We start from the raw sequence: 26789 nt of genomic DNA, 5'->3' as shown, positions 1-26789 counted from the left end.
TGATATGAGAGGCTGTGCCTGGTCTTAGTGTATATCCCTAAGAGGCCTGATCTTTTCTGAAGGGAAATTGAGGAGCAGTGGCTCTGAAGGAAGAGGAGGTGGAGGGAACTAGGAGGAATGAAGGGAAGGGAAACTTCAGTATAGATATATCATATGAGAGATTTTTTTTAAAAAAAAAGGTGAGGGGCTGGAGAGATTGCTCAGTGGTTAAGAGCACTGCCTGCTCTTCCAAAGGTCCTGAGTTCAAGTCCCAGCAACCACAACCATCTGTAATGAGGTCTGGTGCCCCTTCTGGCTTTCAGGCATATACACAGACAGAATTATGTATGCATAATAAATAAATAATTTTTTTAAAAAAGTTGACACCAGTTTGTGGTAGGCTAGGAGAGTTAGTGAGCAAAGAGTAAAATGACAACTGCAGTTGGAAGAACAAAACAGTCTACACTACTAATAGCTTATTCAGACAACATTTGTGTGTGGTGTACAGTGTCATTTTTCAATTAATTTTTTCATTTATTATACAACCCAACTGCAGTTTCCCCTCCCTCCTCTCTTCATGTTCCCTTCCCCTACCTCTCCTTTGCCCCCATCCACTCCTCCTCTGTTTCTATTTAGAAAGGGATAGCCCTCCCATGGATGTCAACAAGGCATGGCATAAAAAGTTGAGGCAAGACTAGACTCCTCCCTATGAGGAATAGGTTCCCAAAAGCCAGTTCAATGGTTAGGGATGAGCCCTGATTCCACTGCTAGGAGTTCCAGAGACAAAGCTACATAACTGTCACACATATGTAGAGGGCCTAGATCAGTCCCATGCAGGCTTCCTAGCTGTCAGTCCAGAGTCTGTGAGCATCTATGAGCCAAGGTTAGTCGTTTCTGTGGGTTCTCTTGTGATGTCCTTGGCCCCTCCTGGCTCATACAATCCTTCCTCCCTCTCTTCAACAGGGTTCCTGGAACTCAGCCCAGTGCTTGGCTGTAGATCTCTGCATCTGTTTCCATCACTGGATGAAGGCTTGCTGATGACAGTTAGGGTAGTGAACAATCTGATTACAGAAGATGACCAGTTCAGGCACCCTCTCCACTATTACCAGGAATCTTAGCTGGGGTCATCCTTGTGGATTCCTGGGAGTTTCCCTGGCACCAGGTTTTTCTCACCCTGAAATCCCACTCCCCCATGAAAGTAATGGAACAGTGTCATCTTACATAGATGAAAGAACCATGAGGCTTAAAATAACTCAAAATCTGTGACTTAGATCTACTGTCATGTTTTCTAATGCATCCAAAGATGCACAGCTTAAAGAAAAATATAAAATTATAATGCAGGAACTAAGATCTTTTCTGTATTAACAGAAGACAAAGTGAAAAGATGATCTCTTCATTTTTAAAATGCACAAAGGTTCACAAAACCCCTAGAAAACATAACAGAAAAGAAAATGTGGGACTCTGGAAAAGAAGCAATCGGTAAGCCACACGTATTGACAGCAGAGAAGTGTGGAGCAGTACCCTTGCATGCACATCTGCATACGAGACACAAGATAATTTACAAACACAATTCTGTCAAATTTAACCCATTGATGAAACAACCCAATTAAAAAGACCCTGATTTTTTTTCAGAATTCAACAAACTGTTTTAAAGAATATTTTTCATTTACTTATGCACAAATGAGGGGGAATTTTGGAGGCTTGGCAGTGCATCTAAGTCAGTGGCACACTTATCTCACATGTGCAAGACCCTGGATTTGGGCCTCAGCACTGCAAATATTAGTATATACGTATAGTCAGAAAAATATTTCAAACTGGCTAATTTTATTTGCTGCTGTTTTTCATTTCCACTGAATTTTCTAGTTGATTTGACAGTGTGAAATGGAATTTGGAAGTAGAGATTTCCTGTTCTGCCCTCAATTTCCAGATGGTGGACCAAGAGTGCTGCAGCACCGTAACAGCAGTTATGTGTTTGTAGCCTGGTGCTGGCATTGACCCAGAGTGGGCAGTACATGGTTGGAACTGCCTTGCAAAAGCCTTTCCCCAGCAAACAAACACGTGCAAACATGATCTGAATGCATGCCCACTATGCTGATCAGTGTTGAGGGGGAGGACAGCCTCCCACCCCCAGGACTGGCCTATGGGTTGGTGAGGTGTTCCTCCATGTACTTACCAGCACTGTAGTAGGTGCCAGCAACCAGAGTATTGCCAGAGCCAAGCCTCACCCATGTCAGATCATGCAACTTCTACGAGGCAACAGCTACAAGGTTCAGCCTTTGAAATGATAGCCAAGTGCAGCTAATAATAAACCAGTGCTTTATGCCAAGGAAGAAGATTGTTTTATTGGCTGATGAGTCACCCTCCTTCTCAATGACACGTTATAAAAATTGTTTTTCCTCAGGAAATTCCCACAAGTTTACACGGGAGCCCAGAAGCACCATGGCTGTTCTTGGCATCACAGTTGCCTTGCTGGTGTGGGTGGTCACCCTCCTGATGATATCTGTCTGGAAACAGATCTATAGCAGTTGGAACCTACCCCCAGGACCCTTCCCACTTCCTTTCTTTGGAAATGTTCTTCAGGTGGATTTGAAGGATATCCCCAAGTCCTTCAACAAGGTAAGAGAAATATTGCTGCATCAAGGAAACAAGTTAGAGATTAGATATTGTGCATATAGATCAACCTCATTGTCAGTTGCTATCCAATGACAGATTATCATGATATTTGCATTACATCTGTTTTACAGACCAGTCCATCTTGGACATGTAACACTCACAGTGAGTAGTGCCATGCATGACCAGATGCCCCATGCAGCTGGTATCATCATGTGCCAACTGTGATACAACAACAGGTGTACTCCAGTTGGCATCAGCCTGTGTCTAAGAACAGACTGAAAGGGAAATGGAAATATTGAGCCAACTGTGAGTCACCAGAATAACAACATCTGCCTTTTGCTAATTCTGTGAACACTTCATGGGCTAGCCAACACCAAAATGCTTCTAGGCATGAAATTGATGCTTGATGTCTGTGTTCCAGGTTGTCTTTGCTAATGACAGGGTAGCTATAGGTTTCAGGATCATTGACTCCAAGTTAGCTGGTAGTATCCTGGCATGTAGAACCTTCATTTTGGGAACAAACAATAGGGTGATTAACATTGTCACTTATTAAACAACCACAGAGAAGATAATTGTGTCTGGACAGAGGAAAGGGCCCCTGCAAACACAGCAACTTTAGGTGAAGAGAGTCTCTCCACAACAGACTGGACAAATATGACCTTTCCCCAAAGTCCTTTAACTCTCCGTGAATAGCAGGAACAATAACAGGAGATGAGGGCAGTGTAGAGCAGGCTGACTCCCTTCTACCCCGTGCTCCACTTTGTGCATTGGTCCCTGTAGCTGGCAAAGCGCTTCGGGCCAGTATTCACACTACATATGGGCTCAAGACGCGTCGTGGTCCTGCATGGCTACAAGGCTGTCAAGGAGGTGCTACTGAACCACAAAAATGAGTTCTCTGGCCGAGGGGACATTCCTGTGTTCCAGGAGTATAGGAACAAGGGTAAGTTGGCTTTCTGGGTCATTGGAGGGGGGCACACTAACAGGGAGAATGATGTACATACCATTTAATCTCCCCAATATTAACAAACTGTAGTGACAGTAATAGAATGAAGACAGAAAGGCAAAGACTCAGATGATGGCTTGTACTTGCATGGAACCTGCTTTGAGAGTTGTACTGAGTAGGTACTGTGAACCCCATGAGAGGCTCTCTAGGCCCACACCCTCACCATAGCACAGAGAAAGGCAGATAGGCTGTTTCTGAACCTAGGAACTCTCCCCGAGATGATCCATCCATCTTTGGTGCCTTGTATTTTTCTGCATTTCTTGTGATTCTTTACACACAGCCTCAACCTCAACTGAAGTGTAGATGGTTCCATACACCCAAGTGCTTTCACTGAGCATGAGGTAATTAACCTGCCTGGCATTCTGTTTGTAGGGATGGACCAGACTTTAGGCCTTTGCCTTTGCTTTCCTCTATTGTAGTTGGTAATCTGCAGAGAGACAGAGACAGAGAGAAAGACAGAGAGAGCTGTGCTGTCCTGAGTCTATCTCACCTGTTCCCTCCTGCAGCAGGGAAGTCTGGAATGCAAGTTGACTAACCATTAACACAACTCCACCTTCTACTGAGTGTGGGCACCTAGAACTAGGAATGCCTCCCAGCTCACTAGTGCCATCTGCTTGCCCAGCCTCCACCTTATCTGACCTTTTGGCTTCCTCTTTGTAAGCAGGTATCCCAAAGCAAACAAGAGAAAAGTGTCCCATAATTCTGCCTGAGTTGGTTCTGGTGATAAATTTCTACAAAGCTTTTTCCTTTTGTGTGAGATTTTACATCAATGCTAGGCCTGATGTCTTATCCTCTGTGTCCACCTTGATTTCCCAGTCTGTGGTCCAAAACTATCTTGCCTCGAGCAGTAGCATTTGATGTTCCTTAGTCAGTACTGGGGCTTTCTGTACAAACAGAAGTAACTATCTCAACCCTTGTCATAGGAGTTACAAAAAGGTATCAAGCAAAGTGACAAGGACCTGCTGGAAAGAGCATAACCCTTACCTGTCCTCCAGTCAAGCTCAGAAAATGGAACAGTAGAATTAGGTTCTGCATCTCCACAGGATAGATTTAAGAGGCATTTTCTGCTTTTATCTAGAGGCTCCAAAATCCTATTTTTATGCATGCCACACAGACCAGAAGGGCTTGTAAAATCAGTTGGGCCTTAGGTAAGGGATGACTTTGAGTCTCCAGTGTTTATTATATGAGTGTATGGCAATGTACCAAAATAACTACACACATCATTTGAGTAAATGTTGAGAAAACATGGTCTCTCCTGGACACTCAGCCTAGTGAAAGGCCCCCTTACTGCAGTAGTAGGCTAGCAGCTTTGCCATTCTCTCAGGCATCAGGACACTCCTTAACCTTCAGGATAAAACTGAAGTCAAGTCTGACCCACAGCTCTTACTCATACCACATACTTCCCTGTCCTCTCTCAGGCTGGCCATCTTTTGTTCTAAAAAGTTCTTTAGACCACAGTAAGCATATGTCTCCTGAGAACTTTCACATGTTCTGCAGGGTGTTTCACTAGGCATCTCACATGTGATTAGGCAGTTAATATAGGAGAGATTATGAAATGCAAGCAAGCACTGCACCCCATGTGGATATTACTCACTATCGTTTGTCTCAGAATGCTCAGAGCCTAGAAGGTGTCATATACACAGTAGATAGCAAAACATTATTTACTGAAGAAACGATTGTGGAAAAGTAAGAAAAGAAGGGGGTAAAGAACAAGAAAGAACTCCTGGAGTGTAGAGAGACCTGAAGGGCTTTACTAGGCAAAACTGGGTGGGACTGGGTGGAGCAGGCCCTGGATACTTTGAACTGGCTCCAAGAGACAATTAACAAGCAAGCTATCAGTCAAGATGACTTAAATTCAGATTTGAGGATTGAAAAGGCTCACAGAATTAACTGAGCTAGAGATGGAAGAAAAAAATAGTTTCAGATTGCTGATTCCCAGTGTCTTCATGGGGTCACTGGGTTGTGTTCTAGGAGGACAAAGAATACTTCAAAGGGAAAGGGCTCCACAACATTTCACTGAGGAGGGATAGTACTCAGTCTTTCTAGCTTAATTTCTCCCAAAATGGGAAGTCCTGTGACCTTTAGATTTTAGTAAAGAATGTTTCTCTGAAACCAGAAAGCTGTGAATTGAAGTGCTTGCAATGTGAAGGTTAAAATCCATGAGTTCAGAAATGATGCTAAGAATTCTATCAAGAGGCAGAAAAGAGGAGAGATCCTCTTTTGGAGTGGCTGCCTATAATTTATTTAGCATGGTAAAGGTTCAGAGCAAAATATGAAACCAAAGAAATAAACTGGTACTAAGAAGAAACAACTAGAAAACACAGCCTTCTGGTCCCTTCTCTTGTGCTTCTTCTGCACCTGAACATCCTACCCAGGACCCAAGACCATTTCCCCCTCCTCCCTGCTTCTCCATGAATTGACTATTTGGAGTAACTCCTATTGGTCCCTTTGTCTTAGGGATTATTTTCAATAACGGACCCACTTGGAAGGACGTCCGGCGGTTTTCCCTAAGCATTCTCCGTGACTATGGGATGGGGAAACAGGGCAATGAGGTCCGCATCCAGAGAGAGTCACGCTTCCTGGTGGAGGAGCTCAAGAAGACCAAGGGTTCGTATCTCAGCAGTCGAAAAGGATCACGACTAGGCTCCCAAGGACACTGAACAACCTAGAGGCAGTTGGTAGCTAAAGTGTTGGTCCCTGGGCACTACCTTTCAATTTGAGTTTCAGTTCTTCCCAGAAGAGAAAGGCTGACTGCCAGCTGTGGTTGTTGTACTCTACATAGCATTAAAAAGTAAAGACACTGGGAGACCCAAAAATTCACTATGTCAGATGGTAGTGGCTCACACCTTTAATCCCAGCACTTTGGAAGGCAGAGGTAGGTGGATCTCTGTGTGTTCAAGGCCAGCCTGGTATACAGAGCAAGTTCCAGGATAGGTTCCAAAGCTACAGAGAAACTCTGTCTCGAGAAATCAAAATCAAAGGAAAACAAAATAATTCTTTATGTCCTCAGTGAGAACTCATGAAGACCGAGTTGGCTAGGGAAGGCCACAGTGAGATGCTTACACTCTACCTGTTTTTCAGGCCAGCCTTTCGACCCCACCTTCCTGATTGGCTGTGCACCCTTCAATGTCATTGCGGACATCCTCTTCAACAAACGTTTCGATTACAATGACAAGAAGGCTCTGAGGCTCATGAGTTTGTTCAATGAAAACTTCTACCTGCTGAGTACTCCCTGGATCCAGGTGACAATGCTCCTCCTCTTCCATGAACCTTTGGTTGCATTGTTTACATTAGAAGAAGAAAAATTCAGGTTGTGTGGGAGAGATAGGCCTAGAAAAGCAAAGAGCAGGATCTTGCAAGAAGGCATCTGACTAGGTCGGCTCAGTACACTTCTCACTTCAGTACCTGTGTCTTCTCACATGTACACATTCCTAAGCTGCACTACCCCCAAAAGACAGTTGGACCCAATGTTCTAAATTGTATGGTAAAGGCAACATAAATTCATTGTTTGGAAGTTCCTATCAGTTACATAGTTTTCTTCTCCTTAGCTTTACAATAACTTTGCGGATTATCTGCGATACCTACCTGGAAGTCATAGAAAATTAATGAAAAATATATCTGAAATAAAACAGTACGCACTTGAAAAAGCCAAGGAACACCTTCTGTCACTGGACTCCAACTGTCCCCGGGATGTGACTGACTGTTTGCTTAAAGAGATGGAAAAGGTACTGGACGAGATGGGCTTGCTGGGGTGGGGCAGAATGCACAGTTCTTACATTATAATGGACTTGTTGGTGTTCAGACTGAGCACCATGGTTGCATTTTGATATTCATGGTTTTTCATAAACATGCTTGGCTTCAGCATGATCACTATGCTCTTCTCCAGTCATTTTTGGAGGGAAGGGTCCCTCTGTTCAGCTCCCTGCAGGCCAAGATGAACTGCAACCCTTTGGAGAATCTAGTCTTGTCTGAGGAAACTTCAGTACCCCTTTCAGTATTTATTATCCAAGTTTGCTTGGCTTTTAGGATTCTAGGCCTCTCCAGTTTCATATTCCTGCAGCCTCTAGGACCACTTAGACTGCTACCCCTTACTTTCTTTTTGTAATGGCTTTAAAACATGTAAAATCCTACACTGATTTCCTCTAGATCATTTCCATTTTAGAATCCCTTATGATTAGCTCAACCTCCCCCAGTCTCTGGTCCAAAAGCTCAGCCCTGAGCCTAAAAAGAAGCAGAGACTAGCTCCTGCAGCTTAGGAGACTGTCATCATTATTAGACAACTCTGGCTCTAATGAGAAGGCTGCGGCCCTGTAGTTTGGGTAAGAAAGCCTTCCTTGTGCTTAGCCTGTTTCCTGGAAGCATTGGCTTCGGCCATCATGAGGTAGAGATGGCTGTTTTCTGGTACTTCAAGTAGAGTCTGACATAACCTTGTCCCTCCCTGCTGAAGAGCAATAGGCATCACGTTCTTACACCTGAAGAGATCTATCTCACCATGTCCCTGTCTCCAACTTCACAGGAAAAACACAGCAAAGAACCCATGTACACAATGGAAAATATTTCTGTGACTTTGGCCGACCTGTTCTTTGCAGGGACAGAGACCACCAGCACAACCCTGAGATATGGGCTCCTGATTCTCATGAAATACCCAGAGATTGAAGGTACATAAATGAGAAGCTGAACTCCCATGTGGAACAGCTAAGCCTAATAGATCACCTTGTGCAAGCCAGGCTACAGCTGCTGTTCAGTGGCTGCTTACTGACCTTCTCAGTGCTCCAAGATCACTGAAAGAACTTCTTTAAGGGCACAGACCTTATTGCCAGGGCCTAGTAACCTAAGCTGGCTGTTCCCCTACACACTCCACTGGGATGCCTATGACCCAGTGATGAAATGGAGAGGGGAATGAGTCTGTGCTCTGCACTGTAAATAACTTATTTACAAAGAAGAAAATAATGTTCCCATTTCCCCTAAGAAAGACTTTTTGAGTAATAGGCTGAGAAAGGCCTAGTGGCTAGGTTGGAGTCATCCCAGAGCATCTTACCCCTGAGGACTCTGAAGTAGAGATTGAGAGAGAAGCAATCAAGGCAGCCCCAAATACGCTTCACTTTCTCTTCAAGACAGGAGTAAGTCTGTGCCTGAAGCAGGTACAGGAGCCTTAACCCAGTATGCAGGTCATATGTACATTTGCCAGATAGAGGCAGTGTGATGACCCCTACATGTAAATCGATGGGAATTACCTTTAGGAGAGGAATTGAGAGGGGGTTACAATCTAAGATGAAGGTACTCAAAGTCATGAAACCCTGCCATTCTCTGAGATGGGTGTAGATCTGGGCAGCTACTAATGACAAAGCAATGCTTCCCAAGAACATGGCTGTGTATCTGTCGGCCATCATGAGGTAGAGATGGCTGTTTCCTGGTACTACAAGATTTGAGTTCTGGCCTTTCTGTAAGCAATGCTGACATCTCACAGAAAAATGAAAACTGAAGATGATTAAAGTCTAAGGAGGGAGATATTCAAATTACAGTACCTAGAATGTTGACTACAGGGAAACATGAACTAAAAATGTTTTCAATTATTAATTTAATAAATTTCAAGTATAGACAAAGAGAAAGCAAATGGCAGGCACCCATACATCTGCTACCAAATTGAACATCTACTGACATTTTGTTTTGTTTACTTTGGAGCTCTTAACAAATCAAACATTATATGGCTAGCCAGAGCCCAACCAACTCACTCTTCCCTGTCTCACTCCCCAGACATGATGAAATTTCAGGACCACTATGTAGCATTCCCATGTGACTTGGACATTTAATATAAACTAAATATCAATACAACATAACTCATTATTTTTATACATGCCTTAATATTATACCATACCATATACAACTTAATGCCCCTTGCTTTTTTCACTCCACATATTGTTATTGTCTGATGTTGGGTCATAGATGCTGCAGTAGAGAGAGAAGCTCACCAAGATAATAAGCCTTCATTGTCCCAAGGGGCAGAGAGGTACAGCCTTCTTGGAAAAGACTGACACATGACTAGCTCATGCCAATTACTTTAAGGAAACAACCACAAGGTTAATTGGGGTTGGGAAAGGTTCCAGCTACCAAAGTAATCTTGTTCTTGCTGTCCATGAGAGTAAACAACCCACACAAATCTCAGTCCCTTCTCATTTTGGCAAGCCAGAAGCAAAAGTAAGAAGTCTAGGTCTGCCAGGAGTGTCATGGGACCAAGGTTGGTGTAGCTGCAAGCTCTCAGGGAGCACCAAGTGCAGACTCTCCAGAGAAACAATTCTTCAAGGTTTAAATAGTCTCAAAACAATTTCTTAATCTCTACTGATTAACCCAAACATAGCAATGACTTTGCTGAAATGCTTCTCTTACAGTCAGACACAAAGGCTTTACTATACATTTCACTTAAATACAGCCTTTAGTTACATATCACTACACATTATAGAGACCATAGTGAATTCCAAACACAGAAAGACTAAGGAACTTGGCAAAGACTGCTGTTACCTCTTTTGTAATCACAGGGACTTTCAGATTTCAAGATCTATATTCTAGTCTGTCACCCTCTTCTTATTTCTAACAATAGTAAGCTAGCCTAGGGTGATAATGAAAAAATTTCTCGTCAAGAAGAAATGTTCAAGATCCTTTTGTTATCTATACTCCTCATATGAAGAGAATTGGGGAAAACTATCACCAGCTATAACAATGGAAGCTCAAACTTCGTGTCAATTGTGAAGAATCTCACAGATCTTAGCTTTCAATGACATATGAGAGGAAATGATTTAACAATTCAAAGTACCTGAGGATTATAAATTCAGGTTAAGGTCTCCATAAGTATACAATGGGTGGCTTGGCAGATGAATAGAAGGTAATTAGATAGCTGTGTGGGTGGATGAAGGGATCAGGGAACAGCTGGATAGATGGATGAGTAGGTGAGTGAGAGTGTAGAGGGTGGGTGTAGGTGGGTGGAAAGGTGGGTGGGTTACATTGGCAGATAAGTGGATGGAAGTAATTCTATATATTGGTGGATAGTAGGTGAACATCAATTCTTAATTAAACCTTTAAATTGATCTCACTTATGTCTTGACAGAAAAACTTCATGAAGAAATTGACAGGGTTATTGGGCCAAGTCGTGTCCCCGCTTTCAAAGACAGACTGGATATGCCCTACATGGATGCTGTGGTGCATGAGATTCAGAGATTCATCAATCTTGTCCCCTCCAACCTGCCCCATGAAGCAACCCAAGATACCAAGTTCCGAGGATATGTCATTCCCAAGGTGAGGCATGAACCAGAGAGCCCTTCATGGGCATTGTCCTGTTAGTTTATCACCTAAGTTGCCCTTCAGGACTGGAACTCAAGGACACCTTTACCACCTTTACCAGTGGCTGCAATGTAGGAATCAAGTCAGTATTCTTACCCTGCAGAACACTTCACCCACAGTCACCTCAATAACCCTGTGAACCAAAAAATGAAGGGAATCGTGGAAAAATGTCTCTTTCTACTGATCCATAGGACTTGTAGAACATTATAACACAGATCCCATGGCATCACTAACCCAACCTGGGACGCACGCTATGGCCTTCCTCTTCACTTATATCTGATCCCTAGTTCTTTTCTATGTAATCCTTAAATAGAGAACACTTCAAATAAAAATATGCTGTCCTACATAATTAACATTCCAAAAGCCCTCTTCACAAGGGTCTTCCAGATGAAAGCCTATGTTTTCTTAACTTGCCTAATAGGAACTTCTACTTCTTCCAGGGTACAGTTGTGATTCCAACTCTGGACTCCCTTCTATACGACAGCCAAGAATTTCCAGATCCAGAGAAGTTTAATCCTGAGCATTTTCTGAATGAAAATGGGAAGTTCAAGTACAGTGACTATTTCAAGCCATTTTCTGCAGGTAAGCAGAGTTCTAGGGTCAAACCATCCCTGGAAAATTGTCTTCTCCAATCCTATGCCTACTTCCCATGTTCTCTTCACCTATCCTAGATGACGACTGCCATCCCTACCTCCCATGCCCTTGTAACACATAACACAAGTATGTTTCTCTCTGTTCAGAGAAGTCAGATGTCATATTTCACCAGAAGTCCTGGAAATGAGGACCGGGTTGATTATTTTATCACAGAGTGGACATTTTCTAGTTAGACTGTTAAATTGTTAAGCTGTCTCTACTTTAACCAGATGCTATAAAAATCTCTCAAAACTATATTACCTAATTCTTCATAAGTTTCCACAAAAACTGCTAAAGTTTGTTCTTTAGCTGCCTGGACTCTTTTTAGCAAGCATCTGGACCTTCCAGGTGGTCCCATCTCAGAGCCTCACCAAGGGTTCCAGTAAAGGGAGAGTCGCAGTCAGTTTGATAACTTTAACCACCTATGTTTGCATAGGCTTCCCTGTTCTACCTTCCTGTAGTTATGACAGAGAAGCTTTGGGTCCACTTCCCTATAATACCACATGCTTATGCAGCAGAGTTCTGAATGAGTGGTGTCAAAAGCTGGCCCAAGTCGACATCAATGACACTCTTGTTCTCTGACATATGACCACTGATGTTCAGGGACCAATGGCAGCATCAGGAAATTCTTTCAGGTGGTTTCCCTGAAGCCTTCTGCCACACTTCCAAGACCTCAATGTTAGTAGTGTAAGCTCTACAAGGATCCCTCCGTACCTCACCAGCACTGTTGTTACTTCTAGGAAAACGTGTGTGTGTTGGAGAAGGCCTGGCTCGCATGGAATTGTTTCTGCTCTTGTCTGCTATTCTGCAGCACTTTAATCTGAAGTCTTTGGTTGACCCAAAGGACATCGACCTCAATCCTGTCACAGTTGGCTTTGGCAATGTCCCACCTGAATATAAACTTTGTGTCATTCCCCGCTCATGAGACCTGGTAACTGCCTGTCTCAAGTGAAAAGTCAACAGAGATGCCCATTATTATCCCTTAAAATGTAACTATATAGAGAGTTCCTATCATAAAATGGAAAAAATAAATAAAATCTTGATGAATTGTATATTAGTTGTGGACTTAGTGAGAACCTTGTCCCCTTGGCTATGTAAAAGTTCCCCAGTGGGTGAATACTATTCCATAGCCAACAGTGTAAGATCTTCCAATCTGTCTGTCCCTGACTTCTCTTGAGTATTTGTTTGGATATGTAGAATGATCCTGGTTATCTACCCATCACAAAACCCCAAATTTAACCGTATATTCAAAGTTCTCTTACCATATAAAGTAACATATTCATAGGTTCTTGGGATTATAATATAGATACTTTAGACAGGTCCCTCTTTCCAACTCAACTATTTGGGTGCACTACTGAAATCCAAAGCTAACAGACACAACAGTGGCCCCACTGAAGGTACTTGAATCGCCATGACTCCACAAAGGCAAGACTGCTTCCAGAAAAAAATGGAAAGAAAAGTGCAATTATAAAATGTGCTTTGGGGCAGAGACGTTTCAACTTAAGGATTGCTATTAGGGAAATTCTGAAGTGACAGGGAAAAGATAGGGTGTGTGTAGCTCTAAGGGCCATTAACTAATTGTAGCATCATCTGGCCTCTGCCTGAGGTTGACACCTGATCAGCAGAGCCACTAACTATATTCACTTAGTGGTGAAGCTTGGAGAATGGCTCAATTCTGGTTGTCTTTTCAAGGGAATAGCATTAAATTCTCAAGTACAAACCAAGCAAGGCAGCACACATCTTTAACCCCAGCACTCAGGAAGCAAAGGCAGGCAGATCTCTGTGAATCTGAGGTCAGCCTAGTCTACATAGCAAATTCTAAACCAGGGACTTTACAAGGACTACACAGAAAGACTCTGTCTCAAACCAAACAAACAAAACAGGAGTACAGTTCTTTGGGAGAATTGGTCTTACCTTAAGGGATTTTCTATTGCTCTGTAGTATACATATTTCTTCCAGGGTTGGCAAGTTCATGCCCATCTTGAAAATACAAAGACTGTAGCAACCTATAGGAACCTTGTCCCTGAATCACGGCAATGAAACAAGCTACACAGAAGATAGTGAGCTCTATGAGAATAGAGCTGTTAGCATTCACTTCTGCACAGAAGGGAAAAGTCACAAGGCCCTCGGGAGACCCTTACAAGATTCTTTTCTGGGATTCCATTCAATATCTCTCATTCCCAAATGTTACAATCCATAAGAGGGAAAAAAAACTGACTTGGGGCAGGACTTCTCATTAAGAGGTATAGCTTTCTCTGAATTATCCATGCTCTTGTAAATCACCTTACTAACTCATTTATTCACTAGGCTGGATTAGACAAATCTTTCTTTGTTGTCTCCATATCTATTCAGGGTGAATATACATTTAATTTGCATATTACCAGAAAAACAAAACAAATGGCAACCAAACCAGGACCCAGGAGAACCAAGGATGAATAGGGAGGATCTGCCCACTTATGCCCTCAGCAAACAAATGACCATTTTTAATTTGGGATGTTCCTGTAACACTGTGTTGTTCATGAACAATACAAACTACATACAGACTCAAATTACACTGGCTCTGCTTAAAGAATGAGGTGGGTTCTAAAATTAAGTAAGAGATGGCGATGTATCTTCCTTTTATTTCTAAGTCAATGCTATGTGGGCCTATATGAAGGAATTAAACTACAGATAGATTCAGATCCTGTGAGAAGGTCCACATCAGTATCCTTCTGCCCAGGGGCAGAAGAGTGAGCAAGAGATGGGGAAAGCATTAACTAATGGCTTACAGTATAGACCCTAAGCTAGCCAATAATTAATTGTATCTCCAGGTTCAAAGAGTTGAGGGGCTTGGTCCTAACACCCATTCTCCCACCCAGGACATACTCAGATGAAGCAAACTATACAAAACAGCCTTTATTTCAAAGGGCCCCATATGGTGACCTGGTAAGTCTTCCATGTCAAGAAGAATATCAGGTCCTGCATGGTGAGCACTCTTGGTCTTTCTCCTCATGGACTCCTAGGGGCTTGGGACTGGCCTGTGGGAGGTAAAGGTCCAGGAATATTTCCCTGCTCATGCCATTCCCCCTTCCACCTTTCTGTGCACAAGCTACCATGGATTTACACCTTTGTCTTAGCTATGCCTCCTGCAGTATGAGTACTCTTTCCTACAGTCTATACTCTGGGAATGCCACTATCCTCCTTTCCCTTTGCTCTAGAATGTACCATCCTCTGTGAATTGTCTCCTTCATCTTGCATACTCTGAACTTGAGCAAGGATCTGTAGCCCATGCTTTTCCAGTTCTTCTTTCAGCCTGTTAAGGAAGAGTGAACAAAGAGAAGGGATGCAGGCAAACTGGGGAAGAATGAAAAGGCACATTGTAGAACAAGGGAAGCAGGTGTCATTCATCTTCGTGAGAGGAATGAGGACACAGGAGCTCCACGCCTACCTCTGTCGTTTCTGTTGCAGCTGTAGGCACCTCTGCTGCAGCTGCTGGTGGTGCTGAGCTGCAGCCTCTAGGAGCTCCTCAGCTTTCTTGTTCTCCTCCTTGAATAGCTGCCTGGAAGTTGGGGGGAAGATTCAGTGCTGGGTATTTCCTCTTCCTGCCCCACCCCGCATCTTACAATGCTGTAGCTGCCTCATGGCTTCGGAGGAAGAGCCCCTCGGTGAGGGTGGAAGGCCCCTCAGGCCCACACAGGGCATACAGCCGATGTTTCACATCCTCCAGCTTTACCTCCATCAGTTTCTCTGCAGAGAGAAAGAGTAATGAGCTGGTGAGGGTAGGCTGGAGCAGTTGAGGACTGCCCTTCTACCCAGGTCTCACCTTCCTTGAGCAGCTGCTCCTTGCTGCTGTCCAAAGCACATATCTCATTTGCCAGATGTTCAGGCTTCTGGGGGGTGACACAAAAAGAAGACCCATCTAGATCTCCCAGCTTCCTCGTGCTTCAGTGAAGCCTGTACAGATCTAGTCATTTCCTTCCTAAATTTCATTTCCTAGTTCCCTGCCCCTCAATGCACGTGAACCATGGCATAACCTTGGTGGCATTGACTCTGTCATTCCCTCTTTGGACCTTCTAACCCTGGAAACAGGTTCAAGGCAAAGTATTTGAAACTCTAAAATCTGCAAGCCTACAATCCTCAGCCACTCTCTGGAGAGTGAGATACTAGTGTTTCTTCTCTCCTCTCCTCCGCGGCCTCCTCACTGACCTTCTCTTCTGACATTAACCCATGTCCCTGCTGGGGTCTGGGAACTCCCAGGTGAATGCTGACTGTTCCCTGCTGTCTCTCCTGTGTCTGGGAACTCCCAGGTGAATGCTGACTGTTCTCTGCTGTCTCTCCTGTATCTGGGAACCCCAGGTGAATGTTGATTGTTCCCTGCTGTCTCTCCCGTGTCTGGGAACTCCTGGAGTGAATGTTGACTATTCCCTGATGTCTCTCCTGAGTCTGGGAACTCACAGGTGAATGTTATTGTTTGTTCCCTGGTGTCTCTCCTGTGGGACAGTCTCAAACGCATCCATGGACACTGTCAATGGAAGACTCCATTGGTGTAATCCCGGCACTCCCAGAACACGGAATGGACACAGTAATGTTGGTGATTGTGAAAGACAAGCAGTGAGGACAGGACACCAAGCTCCTCAAGAGTGGTCACCAGGGACTGGATGTATGGTGACAGAGCAGGACCAAAGTTTGCACAGGAACCAAGTGTGTAGGTGGCATAGCTCTGTATGACTCACATGAAATTCCAAGAGGTCCTTGTGCTGACTCATCAAAGCCTCCAGCTGTTCTTCAAATTCCAACCTAGGAGCCAAACACAGAGCCACAAAGGCCATAAACTACCACAGAGCTTGGCCGAGGCCTAAGCCTGTATAGCACTTAGGGACTTTGGTTATTACCACTATCCCACAGGGAATACATTTGCCCCCTTGATCATCCAGGGCATTCCTGTACCTAGAGCACATCTCCAGCCCAAGCCTCATCCTCTCAGCTCACCTCAGTTGTCTTAGTTTGTCCTTCTCCTTGTCGATCTGAGAGTTCAGGAAAGAAATTCTCTCTTTACACTCGTGTAGCATGCTGTGCTTCCTGGGAAGGGAACCGACACTCAGTCATGTGTTTGAATGACTCCCCACAGGGCAGGCCGAGGACTTCTATCCTGTTCCTCTCTAGTCAGTGGGCGGTGTGGGAGGTAACAGAGCACTCAGGAGCCCACTGCAGGCATGGCTTCTCACCTTTGCGTCTCGCTCTCCTTCTCCTGGCACTGCAGCCGGAGAACCCTCAGGGTCTCTGTAAGGACAACAGGGCCCTCTGAGTGCTTGCTGAGGCATTAGGTTTGCCAGATGGAACAAAACAGGTCATGTGAAGTCTATGGACACCCGATTGGACTTTGACATTTTCTGGATCTGGTAACAGCCATAGGAAGGTCAGAGGTCTTAAGGTTCTAGCTACTAGAAAGAGTAGGCTTAGAAAAGGCATCAAAAAGCCTAGAGTGGGGACTATGGGAATACCTTGCTTTTTGTTCAAGATATCCTTCAGACGTGCTTTCTCTTCAAGTACTAGAAAACATGATGAAGGTTCAGACATTAGGGACCAAACAAAGAAATATCAAGGACAGTCATATGAGAGGCAAGGTATATCTGTGACCCTAAGACAGATGCAGTTTCTTTGAGGTCAGTTCCCACCCCTATGGTACTCACACTCCTGTAAACACAATGGGCCCTAACATTCACAAGAGATGTCTGTGAGGACAATGTGTGACATCCATTAGGACTGGGGAGAACCACATCCATCAAAAGGGGCCATGTGACCAGGTGAGACAAGATGACTAAAAGACTTCTCTAGTAATTCAGAGCCAGTGCTGTGAGGCAAGAACTTGTGTGATCTGTGGTAATCCTTGGAGGATCATCTCGGCAAAGGACTTGGGGCAGAAATATCCTCAAAGGCATTTCCAGAACTCTATTAGAAGCTGGGAATGCTAGAAGAATATGACCTTGGAGGAAGAGAAGAATCCTGGCTCTGGTGAGGCTATCAAGCGCCTGTGACACTGCACTGAGAGAAGTCTAATATATTCTGGGAACTTACAGTGACTCTCAGTTAACTTACATGAATCCAGGTCCTTCTGCAGGGTATCCCAAACAGTCTGGGCCTCTCCAAGCTCCTCACTGGCTTTCCTTTTTGCTTTACCAAAGAGTAGAACAAACATTTGGTAAGCACAGCCTCAAACGATGACATTTCATATTTGTCTCCAAGAAAACCTAGAGGGGCCCAGATTTTACAAAACAAGAAACAAGGCTTTCTAAATGCTGGCCCTTCTTTCTGGACTCAGGGGACAGCAAGGCCATTCACAGATAAATGAAGGCTATGGCAATTACACACAGAAGGGGTCTTCACTTACGCTCTCATAAAAGAACTACAGATATTTAACAAGGACGCTGTATTTCCACATTTTACTGGACCTAGCTCGGAAAAACATGTACCTGGTCTTGGATAGCAGCCAAAACTGGGCTCACCTTGCTGAACCTCATTAATGCGGTTAATCAGGACCTCAATCCGGGGCTCTAGACTTCCCACTGCAGGGCAAAAAGGAAGCTCATTGTTGATAGAGTGTGATTGCCCAGGATCCTACAGCCTTCCCTTCATGCCTATCTGCTAGCATCTCATAGGCTCAGGGGCTACATTATAGTCTCAGACTTGGAGTGTGAGGGTCAAGGCAGTAGTAACTTCTGTAGAGAGAAACAAAGCTCAGGGTGCTTCTCAGTTTGAGAAAAGAAGGCCCTCGGGCTCTCTGGATAGAGTGGAGGGTGCAAAGTGCAAAGGCCTGTCCTGAGGAGGAAATGAGAAGAAATAGGAAGAATATGGTAAACATGAGACAGAAGAGTTATGGGTAAAACCTCTGGATATAACAGTGTTGTGCAATCAAGGGAGACTTGGGACAAGGTTTCAGCAAAGCATTTTGCCTTTTATCCACTCATGCCTCCATAATTTTGAGTCATTTGGGGGCTCCATTTTTTGCTCAAAAACTAAAATTTAAGGGACCAGTGAGATGGTGCTGTGGGTAAAGACCACCAAGTCTGACAACCTGAGTTTGATCCCTCAGAAGGGAGACAGAACTGACTCCCTTAAGCTAGCTTCTGATATTGACACATTCTTTGACATTGTGTGTGTGTGTGTGTGTGTGTGTGTGTGTGAGAGAGAGAGAGAGAGAGAGAGAGAGAGAGAGCATGAACCATTGCATGCATGCACACACACAATGTTTCTTAAAAACTAAAATTTAAGTTCAAAAGCATCTATTTTATTTTGTGCATATTTGCTTGCATATATGTATGTGCACCACATGTGTACCTGGTGCCTGCAAAGACCAAAAGACGGCATCAGATCTCCTAGAACTGGCCTTACTAAAACTTGTGAGACATCATATGAGAGTCTTCTGCATAAGCAGTTGGTGCTCTAACTGCTGACCTATCTCAATATACACATCCCCAAATTTAAGTCTTAAAGAAAGTTAATATGAATAAAATAATTTGTTTTTCTGAATTGTGGTGGAGTTGAATCTACATCTGCTTGACTTCAAACCTCAGGGTAAGTCTAACAGGCAAAAGAGACACATGACCTTTCTGCAACTTCTTCACCATTTCCATTAAGCCTTCAATTTTCTGTGTGGTCACACGCTGCCCTGTGGAGATACAACCAAGCATTTCAAACTCGGTGGTATAAATAGCCAGGAGACGGGTCCAAGACCTAGGCTGATACTGAGATTAGCTGAGGACAGATCTCTAACCAGAACAGTGTTACTGATCCTTGTCCCAAAATGGGACAAAAATGTGAGCTGGGCCCCTCCACGGATAGCCTTTCCTACCTGGTGCAATAGCACCCAGCATATTCTCTCACAAAACTCACGGTGAGGGCAGCACTATATTTAGTTCCCTTGTGCTGCTGATGTTGTCAAAGCTGGGTCAAGTTCGGATTCATGTATGAGACTGGGTGTGATGGCACAGACCTGTAATCTTGAGGGAGTGGCAGGAACATCAACAGTTCAAGTCCAGCCCAGCCTTTTTCACAAGGTCAAGTTCACCTTGAGCAAAGGGCTAAGGGTGTGACTAAGGGTGCCTGCTTAGCATATTCAAGGCCCTGAATTTAGTCACCACTGGGGCAAGAGGATGTTGCTAATAACTGAAAAATCACTGCAATGGGCTGGTAGCATTATCAGTTAGGAAGTTCTAAGAAGTATTATGCAAAAGCACACTGACTATAAGCAAAATGTATTATAGTAAGGGATCTGGTTAAAGTATACATTCACATAGCTTTTCTATAGACAATTGATAGTGATTATAAAGTTTCCACACAAAGTAACATTTTGTAGTCATTTTTTAGTTTTTTGTTTGTTTGTCTCTTTTATTTTTTTTTCTTAAAAAACAGGATTTCACTATGTAACCACCATGGTTATCCTGGAACTCGCTTTGTAGACCAGGCTAGACTTGAACTCAGAGATCCACCTGCCTCTGCCTCCCAAGCACTAGGATTAAAGGTGTGCCACTACTGCCCAGCAATGTTTATAGTCAATATATGCACCTATTTTTAATTTTCTGGTGAATTAGATGTAGGAAATCACTACTTTTGTCGTTAGATCACAATAAAGGAAGAAGACATTATGAGTCACCTAATTTTAAAAACAAAAATGCCACCTATTAAGAACTCTTGTAAAACCGATGCTAATATTTATTAACCAAGGTTCAAGTTCTAAGAAACAATTCAGGGCTAGAGACCCACAGTAAACAGCACTTAAGCGTGCATGTGAGACCATCCAGTCTGGGAAACTATGGAGAGAATTATTTTAACCTCAAAGGGAAAGGGGGTAGAAAGGAAGACACCTAAGGAATAATAGAGTCTTAAGAGACACATCAAAATAAATTTAAAAAAATTTAAAAAGAGGCACATCAGTTTAATCTCAAAAAATTAGTCTGAAAGTAGATTTTGATCCAAATAAATGCATTGTAAAAAAATGCTAAAACAATTAGCAAATTTTTTAAATCAATAGATATTTGCTGAGATAAAGGAATTGCTGGCGCTATTCTTTAGCTGTAGTGAGAGTGTTATTTTTCTGGGGCACTTGTCTCTAGATATATACATGGGGTATTTATGGATGCCACTGCTGTCTGGAGTGCTCTGTCATGAAACAGGGGACTGGGGAAAGGGGGAGGGGGAAAGTGACGAACAAGTCATAAGCGTAAAAGCAGGAGGGTTGACTCACGGAGTTAGCCCACCTTGCTCTGTGCTTTTGTATAAGCTGAGTTCATCTCAATAATAATATATTTTATCGCCCCAATACATAGACACTAAATCGCTCTGCAGAAGTTTGGAGAACAGAAGTTTTGCTCAGAGGCGACCAGGACACCCAAGTTAGGCGCGCCGGGATGGCGTCAAGTTCTGGAAGCACTGGGAGACTCCAGCTTGAGTAGGGCCACAGGGCCCCCGGGGCCAGCCTGCTCTGAAGGTGACAGGAAGACCCCACACTAGGCCTGGCATCGCAGGGGGGCAGCGAGCTGGCTCTGAGGCGACAGTCGCCTCGTCAGCGCCTCCGCCCCGGGTTCGCGCCCGCCCGCCCATCTCCTCAGGCCTCAACAGGAGCTCGCCCGGCCAACCCAGGCGCCCTTCAGCCACTACCTCCAGTCCCCTCAGGCCCGTGGAGCGGCTCCGCTGATCCCTCGGGCTCCACACCCAACGGCTGCGGTCTGGTGGCCATCCCGCTTCGCTTCCCTCAGCTGCCAAAGCCACCTCGACGCTGTTTCCCACTGCGCCTGCGCGGTGCGGGGTTTGGTTTAGCTCTGGGCCACCATGTGGCCAGTTGCTACGCATGCGCAGAAGGAACTTTTTGACCACCGCCCCGCCCTTCCCCAAGGCAAAGCTCTAATCCCATTTGAAGTGAAAATCTCCGAGTCAGTGATTGGCCAGTTTCGGAGGCAAGTGTCTGAACAAGAATGAAGGCCTATTCCTCTACATGGGTTAAGATTATGGTTGTTAGGGAGAGAATTGATTAGCGTTAGAATGGAAATTTTCTACCCTCGGACAGAACTGTTATACTGAGCAGACCCATGACGCCTACTGAAAGAACTAAAGGAACTGCAGTGGACATGGTAAGCTGCGCAGTTTCCAGTGCCCAGACACCTTTCACCACTACTTCAAAAAAGCCTGACGTCTCCCCCTGTGCTATGCCTAAGCCTTCTCCCGAGACAGCCCAGGTCTGAGCACTTCTGGTTATGACCACACCCACCTGGGGGAACTACTCTCACCTTGCTTGTCTGAGTCTCTGTGACTCAGGTACAGATCTACTTAGACCAGAATAACTCAATAGTCCATGTTTGGTAGTTTGCTAGGCCCCATCTCAGCCTGAAGTCTCAGATACCTGCCCTGGAACCATTAGGTTCTCAGAGTTCTTAATGGGGGGAAATTAGCTGAACTCCTCCCTGACAGATGCTAAGTAAGGTTCCCTGGATCCCACTTAGCAGCAACTCGTGAGAATGAATACCAGGTTCTTAGATTGTAAAGATGCTTTTATGTACCTGGTGTTAATAAATAACCAGGCATGAGGTAGCCATAGGGAAATAAATAGTACAATATATTAAAAATGATGTACTCTGTGTCTTATTGAGGACCAAGACTAAAATTATATGTGTGTATGTGTGTAGATATATGTATATATGTTACCTGTTGATTTTTTTATGATAGCCATGTATTTTTTTCATGATCAGAAATATGAGAATGTGCATGGTGAGAATGGGCATGGTGGCACCCCTTAATCCCAGCACTCAAGAGGTAGAGGTAGGCAGATCTCTGTGAATTTGAGGGCATCCCTGTCTAATTCCTGACTTCAGTGGGATGGTTTCAAGCTTGTCTTTATTTAGGATGATGTTGGCTATGAGTTTCTCATTTATAGCTTTTATTACGTTAAGGTATGTTCCCTCTAGCTCTACATTCTCTAGGACTTTTATCATAAATATATTTTGGGTTTTGTCAAAGGTTTTTTTCGGCATCTATTGAGATGTTCATGTCATTTTTTCTTTAAGTCCATTTATATGGTCTATTACATTTATTGACTAGTGTATCTTGCATAGCTATGCATTTCAGGGATAAAGCCAACTTGCTCATAGTGTATAACGTTTTTGATGTGTTTCTGTATTTGCAATGTCTTTAGTAAGGATTTTTGAGTCTACATTCATCAGGGATGTTGACCTGTAGTTTTCTTCTTTGTGGAGGCCCAAAGATATGAATCTCTTTTCACGTTGACCAAAGGTCAGAAAGTTGGAACTCACCTCTAGTTCCTTCAAGGTTATTCTGTTTGTACCTGAAAGGTCCAACCTAGGTAGACCAGAGAGTTCTGTTCTCTCAAGGTTATTGTCAACAGGTGTGGCTCGTAACCAGACCTTGTACTCCAGGATGTGTTGCTACCTCAAACAAAAGTCTAAGGAGCCAACCAAGTTCCAGTTCCCTTAAGGAGATAACTTTGAATTCCACCCAGGGAGTGGTTTGCCTGCAGAATGTTTTGGTCTAGGGTGTGTGTGTGACTTGCTTTGTTCTAGCAACAGTTTGTTTTGTTTTGTTTTATGTGTGTGTGTGTGTGTGTGTGTGTGTGTGTGTGTGTACACATAGCCTGAGACTTTCAACTGGTCTGTTCATTTCCTTGTATTATGTTAATGCATTCTTTTGTCTTACTCCTACCTTTTGGGGTCAGGAGTATTTTAAGCAGTTGGAAATTAAATACGGGCAAATTCAGTACTCACTGGAATTACCTCCTGATAATCCTATATGTCTCTCCGTTTTATTATTTTCATTCACTTCTTCATATTCTTTACTAATATTTTCTAAATCCCCACGCCTCTGCCCTGGCAAGAGGTATTTTTGTCGAGGCTGGTTCCCGGCGCTCCTTTTCTTGTCCCTTTTCCTGGTTTGGGTAGTAAAGTGACCCTAGCTCTGTGGAGGGAATTTGGGAGTCCTCCTTTTGTTTCTGTTTTTTTAAGAGTTAAAGAAAGATTGGAGGTAGATCTTCACTGAAAGAATGCTACTGTGAAACCATCTGACCCTAGACTTTATTTTCTAGCTGGAAGGCTTTTTATTACCATTTCAATCTCCTCAATGTTATGTATCTGTTTAGGATCATGACTCCTTCTTGATTTCCAGCTTAATGGAGTACAGGTTCTTAAAGTATTACCCTATTATATTCTGGATTTCTTTGGTGTCTCTTGTAATGTTTACCTGCTCATTCCTGATTCTGCTAATTTGGGTCCTCTTTTTTTCTTTCATTTGGTTAGTTGAGTCAGTGGTCTATGAATCTTGTTCATCTTTTCAAAGAACCACCTCTTAGATTCATTGATTCTTTTTATTGTTTTCTTTATTCTATTCCATTGATTTCTGATCTGAATTTTATTATTTCTTGCCTTAGATTGGGTTTGGATTTGATTGGTTCTTGTTTCTTCAAATTTTTGAATGGTACCATTAAGTTATTTATTTGTAATCTTTCTGATTTTTTTAATGTAGGTACTTAAAACTACAAATTTCCCTTGTGGGACTGTTTCCAATGTGTCACAGAGGTTGTTGTGTGTTGTGTTTTCATTTTTGTTATTTCCAGGAAATTTTATTATTTCTTTCTTGATTTTTTTCTCTGAGCCACTCATCACTTAATAATGAGTTGTTTAATTTCCATGAGTTTCTGTATTTACTAGAGACTTTTTCCTGTCAGTTTTAAGTGTTATTAAATTGTTGTAAGATAAGACACAAGAAGTGATTTTGTTTCTTTTGAATTTGTAAAGGTTTGTTTTGTGTGTCAGGGTATGGTCTATTTTAGAAAAGCTTACATTGTGCTTCGGAGTAAAATGTGTATTACTTCATTATGGGGTGGAATATTCTGTACTATCTGTTAAGTTCATTTAACATATGATGTTAGTTATTTCTGATGTTCCTCTATTTTTTGTTCAGATGACAAGTCTATTGGAGAAAGTGAAGTATAAAATTATCTGTTATTAATAGGTTAATGCTCATCTCTGTCTTTAAATCCAGTAGTATTTTTTTTGTGAAATTGGATGTCCCAGAGTTTGGTACATATATGTTTAGGATAATAAAGTCTCCTTGGATAACTGTTCCCTTGATTAGAATTAAGTGTCTCTCTATTTCTTTTGATTATTTTTACTTTAAAGTTTATTTTGTCAGATATTAGGATAATGATGTCTGCTTGCTTCCTGGTCCCATTTTATTTGAATAGTTTTTCAACCATTTTACATTAAAGTGGCACATCGTTTTAAGGCTAAGTTATGTTTTTTGTAGAGAGCAGATATGTGGATTTTGTTTCTTGATATATTCATACGCCCTGTGTCTTTTGATTGGAGAAATGAGGTCATTGATACTTAAAGTAATTATTGAAATTTGTGTGCCATTTAGACCTCTGCCACAATTTTAGTTGGATTATTTGGTATTTTGGTATCTAGTTTCTTGAGTTCTTAATATATTTTAGAGATCAGCCCTCTGTCAGATGTGGAGTTGATGAAGATCTTTTCCCATTCTATAGGCTGCTGTTTTGTCTTATTGACCATGTCCTTTGACTTACAGAAGCTTCTCAGTTTCATGAGGTCCCATTTATTGATTTTTGCTCTCAGTGTCTGTGCTACCGGTATTATTTTTAGGAAGTGGTCTCCAGGGCCCACGCGATAAAGGATACTTCTAACTTTCTCTTCTATGAGATTCAGTGTAACTGGATTTGTGTTGAGGTCTGTGATCCATTTGGACTTGAGTTTTGTGCATGAAAATAGATATGGATCTATTTGTATTCTTCTCTGTGTCAACATCCAGTTATGCAGTTCAACATTTGTTGAAGATGTTTTCTTTTTTCCATTGTATAGGTTTAGCCTCGTTGTCGAAAATCAGGTAGGTATTCATAAATGTATAGATTAATATCAAGATCTTCAATTCAATTCCATTGGTCCACCTGTCTGTTTTTAATGCCAATACCAAGCTGTTTTCACTACTATAGCTCTGTAGTAGAGCTTGAAGTTAGGGATGGTGATGCCTCCAGAGATTTCTTTATTATGCAGGATTGTTTTGGCTAGCGTGGGTTTTCAGTTTTTCCAAAGTTGATTATTGTTCTTTCAAGGTCTGTGAAGAATTGTGTTGGGATTTTGATGGGTTTTGCATTGAATCTGTGGATTGCTTTTGGTAAGATTGCCATTTTTATTATATTGATCCTACCTATCCAATAGCATGGGAGATCTCTCCATTTTCTGATATCTTCTTTCATTTCTTTCTTCAAAGACTTAAAGTTTTTTTCATCCAAAGAAACTCAAGAAAACGAAAAAAAAAAAAATCAAAGGTGACATAAACAGTTCAAGGCTAGAAGACTGAAATAGAGACAATAAAGAAAACACAAACCGAGAGAATTCAGGAAATGGAAAATCTGGGTAAATGAACAGGAACTATCGATGCAAGCATAACTAACAGAATAAAAGAGATGGAAGAGAGAACCTCAGATGTTAAAGATACTATAGAGGAAATACATTGACTGTTCAAAGAAAACATTAAATCCAACAAATTCTTAACACAAAACATCCAGGAAATCTGAAACACCATGAAAAGACCAAACATAAGGATAATAGGGTTAGAAGAAGAAGAACTCCAGCTCAAAGGCACAGAAAATATATTCAACAAAATCATAGAGGAAACAATTCCCAACCTAAAGAAGGATATCCCTATGAGGGTACAAGAAGCTTATAGAACACCTAATAGAGTGAACGCAAAAAAAGTCCCCTCAACATATAATAATCAAAACACAAAACATACAGGAAAAGAAAGAATATTAAGAGCTGCAAAGGAAAAAGGTCAAGAAACATATAAAGGCAGAACTATCAGAATTACACCCAACTTCTCAATGGAACCTATGAAAACCAAAAGGTCCTGGACAGATTGCAGCAAACACTAAGAGACCACAGATGCAAGCCCAGCTTTCAATCACCATCGATGAAGAAAGCAAGATATTCTATGACAAAACCAAATTTAAACAATACCTATCCACAAATCTAGACCTACAGAAATTACGAGAAGGAAAACTCCAACCCAAGGAAACTAACTGCACCAACAAAAACATAGGCAACAGATAACCTCACATCAGAAAACCCCAAAGAAGGGAAACATACAAACACTTCCACCGAAAGATAACATTCACTGGTCATTAATATCTCTTAATATCAATGAACTCAATTCACCAAAAAAAAAAAAAACC

The 26789-nt window shown here is 42.6% G+C and overlaps 2 protein-coding genes and 2 long non-coding RNA genes across 4 annotated transcripts in view; 2 read left to right on the top strand and 2 right to left on the bottom strand.

Annotated features, from left to right (window-relative positions):
* The window catches only part of LOC146893515 (uncharacterized), a 103751-nt gene extending 101448 nt beyond the window's left edge, over positions 1-2303 (bottom strand). Inside the window, exon 1 of the long non-coding RNA XR_015738408.1 lies at positions 2153-2303. This is a non-coding gene — a long non-coding RNA (uncharacterized LOC146893515). The remainder of the gene's footprint in view (positions 1-2152) is intronic.
* A 78-nt stretch (positions 2304-2381) lies between these two features.
* On the top strand, positions 2382-12612 carry Cyp2e1 (cytochrome P450 family 2 subfamily E member 1). Its single transcript, XM_087908299.1, has 9 exons — positions 2382-2595; positions 3373-3532; positions 6053-6202; positions 6677-6837; positions 7144-7320; positions 8112-8253; positions 10695-10882; positions 11368-11509; positions 12301-12612. Exons 1-9 carry the CDS (start codon positions 2419-2421, stop codon positions 12483-12485), a joined length of 1482 nt encoding a protein of 493 aa, XP_087764425.1. The 5' UTR covers positions 2382-2418; the 3' UTR covers positions 12486-12612.
* Positions 12613-14415: 1803 nt separating this feature from the next.
* On the top strand, positions 14416-16594 carry LOC148121435 (uncharacterized). Its single transcript, XR_015738409.1, has 2 exons — positions 14416-14485; positions 16041-16594. It is a non-coding gene; the product is annotated as an uncharacterized LOC148121435 (long non-coding RNA).
* Syce1 (synaptonemal complex central element protein 1) lies at positions 14438-21337 on the bottom strand. Its single transcript, XM_087908300.1, has 13 exons — positions 21194-21337; positions 19143-19205; positions 18043-18102; positions 17636-17710; positions 17041-17088; positions 16765-16819; positions 16529-16618; positions 16273-16336; positions 15363-15429; positions 15163-15286; positions 14988-15098; positions 14765-14852; positions 14438-14577 (listed from the first exon to the last, which is right to left on the bottom strand). The coding sequence occupies exons 1-13, from the start codon at positions 21270-21272 to the stop codon at positions 14512-14514; spliced, it is 990 nt and encodes a 329-aa protein (XP_087764426.1). The 5' UTR covers positions 21273-21337; the 3' UTR covers positions 14438-14511.
* Positions 21338-26789: the final 5452 nt, after the last annotated feature.

This window comes from Myodes glareolus, chromosome 7 (genome assembly GCF_982192425.1).
Source record: "Myodes glareolus chromosome 7, mMyoGla1.1, whole genome shotgun sequence".
Lineage (NCBI taxonomy): Eukaryota > Metazoa > Chordata > Mammalia > Rodentia > Cricetidae > Myodes > Myodes glareolus.
This window is presented reverse-complemented; position numbering and strand designations above follow the sequence as displayed.